Source organism: Otolemur garnettii, unplaced genomic scaffold (genome assembly GCF_000181295.1).
Source record: "Otolemur garnettii isolate 467f Iridium unplaced genomic scaffold, OtoGar3 scaffold00005, whole genome shotgun sequence".
In the NCBI taxonomy this organism is placed as follows: Eukaryota; Metazoa; Chordata; class Mammalia; order Primates; family Galagidae; genus Otolemur; species Otolemur garnettii.
Genome location: NW_003852400.1, coordinates 28,681,602 through 28,685,563, shown reverse-complemented (window position 1 = coordinate 28,685,563; position 3,962 = coordinate 28,681,602). Strand labels below are relative to the sequence as shown.

The 3,962-nt window shown below is 46.0% G+C and overlaps 1 protein-coding gene across 1 annotated transcript in view; it reads right to left on the bottom strand.

Moving 5' to 3' along the window:
• Positions 1-2,013, bottom strand: part of PHF14 (PHD finger protein 14) — a 194,424-nt gene extending 192,411 nt beyond the window's left edge. Inside the window, exons 1-2 of the mRNA XM_012812504.2 lie at positions 1,610-2,013; positions 1,005-1,115 (exon numbers count right to left, since the gene is read on the bottom strand). Coding sequence (XP_012667958.1) covers positions 1,005-1,115; position 1,610 — 112 coding nt within the window. The 5' untranslated portion in view covers positions 1,611-2,013. The remainder of the gene's footprint in view (positions 1-1,004; positions 1,116-1,609) is intronic.
• Positions 2,014-3,962: the final 1,949 nt, after the last annotated feature.

Genomic DNA, 3,962 nt, shown 5'->3' with positions numbered 1-3,962 from the left:
GGCTGGGAATTTGAACCCGCCACCTTAGGTGTATGTGGCTGGCGCCTTAGCCGCTTGAGCCACAGGCGCCGAGCCATCATTAGTATTTTTCACATAAAATGTTCAATTTAATTTTTATGTTGCTCAGATTCCTTCAACTAAAACTTTATAAACAGCCAAGTACAGTGGCCCATATCTGTAATCCTAGCACTTTGGAATGCCAATGCTGGACGATCACTTGAGCCCAGGAGACTTTAAGACCAGCCAGGGCAACATAGCAAGATCCCATCTCCAAAAAAAAAAAAAAAAGTTTTAAAAAAAGAATTAAAACTATATATATATCAGCTATACTGACCAGAGGACACAAAAGAAAACCACACTTTCATTTTCCAATTTTGTAAAATGTGAACATATCACTTTCTAAAAAGTTGTTCTTAAACTCACTAAACATAATGAGCAAGCATGTATGTTTTTAACCTCAAAGATTTCTGAAAAGCCCAACAGATGCCAACTTCCAGCATCTATCATAATTTAAAGTACAACTTTTACTTCAGTCAATTTTATTCTAAAAAGAGAGCTAATAAAATGCAAAACTGCCCTCACAGGGTGCCAAGTGATGTGAAAAGATCAGAACAAGAACGCTGTTCAAGGGTTAGGTTATTCATGGTCCACATTACTCTCGGATACTATTCTACTTCCGGATATTGTCTCTTGACTTTTTTCCCTCTATCTATAAGATAAGCATAAATATATTTCAGGTATAGAATAGATAAAATGTTTTTGCATCTTTGGAAAAAGTCCTTCCCTCTCTAATTATCTCTGAGTTAAGTATCAAAGAAAACAGAAGCAACAATAGGATCTAGTGATAGGATCTTTGGTAATGTGGGAAATCAGACAAAATACAAATGAAGTTTATGTGCTTTCGCTTTAAATTGCATTTTCATCAAAACCAATTAAAAGAAAGTCTAAAAATAAGCCCAACTCCAAAAAGCTGGGTTAAGGGGAAGAGAGAAGGAAACATTTACCTGAGGCATCTCCAACTTTAAAATCACTGTCATCTGAACTATCATAATCGAGAGCTTCCAGCAGAGAAGCTGCCAAAGGCTTCACCTGCCTCCTCTTGGAGCTGCGATCCACTGTTGAAAGAAAAGATTACTTCGTCATTCATAATCACACCAAACACGGGGCAGAGCTGTGATGCTAAGGGAAGATAAAGATGCCTTCATATTGGGAATCTTTGACTCATTGAGCTTTCAGCAAAAGTGATTGGACGAAGGTTAGGGACATGGGCTGGGGGACGCGGGCAGCTCTATGGACAGCTCCCGCCCAGAGATACTGCCAACCCAACTCGGGCCGACCCAAATCCAAGCCGACCCTCTCCTCGAACATCTTGTCCAGATGTTTCTGCGACTCCCTGGTAACCCCTCATTCAGACACCGTTTGACAGTCAATAGAAAATGCAAAGCCCAGAGAATCAAAGCGGCGTTCATTCGCGCGGACCGCGGAAAGAACGCGCCCACCAAGGGTCCAGCTTCCTGCAGGGCTTCCCACCCCTGCCCTGTTCGCCCAGCCCTGATTTCTACAAGGGCTACTACACCTTTCTCGCAGCGGAGGCCTTGGCCACACTTACTAAGGAATCCGTGAAGTGGTCGTTTGGAGACCTAGGGAGAGGCAGCGCCGAGGTCGGGGACTGGGACCGCGGAGACAAGTCCGAAGGATGCTATTTACAATCGGCGGCGCTGCCAACCCGACCAGGGCGCTCTCAGGAGCAGCGCCGCGGTGTCCCCAACCCGCCCCCGGCCCCGGCCGCTCGGTCCCCTTCCCACGGCGCTTCCCGGCCGGAGGACACCTCCGGCCTAGGCAGCGCTCCCAACCCGGCGGCCCTGGGGAGATAATTTCTCCCGTCAAAAACAGAAGAAAAAATATAAGAAATAAAAACTTTATTAGCCTGCACCAGAAGCAACAAAAGACCCAGAATTTGCACAGTCCGAGGCCGGCTGCCTCAGACAATAGGGAAAGCAACGACCCGGATACAGCTCTGAGAGGAAGGAAGTGAAAACACCAAGCCCGGAGCAGCCCTGAGAGAACCGGAGCCGACAGCGCGTGCGCGGGACTCACCGCCGCGCTCCCGCCCGAGCAGAAACCGAAGAGCCGAGCGGACGCCGAAAAGGAGCAGGGCCGAGCGCGGGGCGGGCGGCGCGGGGAAGTGCCAGGCGGGAGCAGGGGTTCCCTGACCCACCCCTGTGCCGCTCCGCCCCTCAGCCCGAATCTGGGGGAAGCGGTTTTTTGTTTCCGGTTTGTGTTTTAAGAATTTGCTCAGAGTAAACTTTCCACAAAGGGACGTTTGCTACCTTAACTCACTAGCAGAACAATTGATACCAACAGGCACATGTTACCTGCTGCTGCTTCACTAAATTCCAGGGCAAGTGCAAAAATTTTATTTGCAGGAAAAGGGTAATTAGACTTTGCAGCCATACAAATTGTAAACATAACAGAAAAAGTATTTAATTGTATTAATAAACTATTGTTCTGTGGACAGACATTTCCACATAAATAAAACATACACAGTATTGCTAAGAGAAAAAGAGGAAGCCTAAATCTGGCGAAAATTCCTTCTCACAAGTATAGTGTGTGTTTTCTCAGGATGTGCGTCCACATAACTGTGAAGTGCATTGTATCCAATTAGGGAATTTATTTTCTTATTTATTTTTTGTAGCGACAAAGTTTCACTTCATCATACTAAGTAGAGTGCTCTAGCATCACAGCTCACAGCAACCTCCAACCCCTGGGCTTAGGCGACCCTTCTGCCTCAGCTTCCCGAGTAGCTGGGACCACAGGTGCCCGCCACAAGGCCTGGCTATTTTTTGTTGCAGTTTGGCAGGGCGGAGTTTGAACCTGCCACCCTCATATATTGAGGGTGGCAGGTTCAGTGCCACCCTCACTGTGTGGTGAGTGCCACACCCACTGAACCACAGGCACAGTCCAGGGAATTTATTTTTAAAGAGGAATTTTTAATCCTGCAAAAACTTGATAGTATGCACAGATTTGGCAACCCTTCAACAGTGTATTCACATACAAATGAACTATTTTAAAAACATTATTAAAAAGTTAGAATGTGAATCAGTATTAGTAGTTTTATGTTATTTAACACTGTGTATACATAAAATTTGGTTCTATTAAATGGGAAGTCTAACTCCAGAGATTATCAGAATGGGCATGAGATTTATAGCAGGGTAGTAGTAACCCAGCTGACTTTGATCTATCTCAAGGAATAGGAAAAACCAGCATAGAAACTATTGGCATGTACCCTCTTTGTTGATACTAGAATTTCGCTCTTCAGTAGGTCCTTGTGATACTGGACTTTTGATATTGGATCCAGGCTCTTGGTCTTAAAGATTCGATGAATGAATCCACGGACCACAGGATGGAAGTTAGGTTTTATTTATCAGGTATTATAGCTCTTACAAACAGCCAAACCTTGCAGAGCAGGTTTTATACAAGTGTCACAGCTCTTACAAAGAGCCAAACTTCCTTGTAGGGCAGGATACAAGTGTTACAGCTCTTAAAAAGAGCCAAACCTCCTTGCAGAGCAGGGTATACCTGTTACAGCTCTTAGAAAGAGCCAAACCTTGCAGAGCAGGATCCAAGTGTTACAGCTCTTCCTCTTCTGGTCTTTCTGTTCAGGAGCTTATATGGGGTAATTGTCCAATGAGCTTTCAGGGCGTGAAAACAGACCAATCAGGAGCAGGTTTTGAAAACTGACCAATCAGGGATGCACTGGAGGAATCCTTAGTGTCTTTCCCTGCTAGTGTCCAGTTCCTTTGCTACTTGGAGCCTCTGGTAGGGGAGGAAAGCTCTCCTCCCTTGCCTACTCTCCAGCCTGCTGGTTCCTCTGCTGGCTGCTGCCATCAATGCTGCTAAGACAAAGGTGGCAGGTCCTCCAGCCCCGCTCAGCTGAGCTGGCTGGGGCACCACCTGTCGGG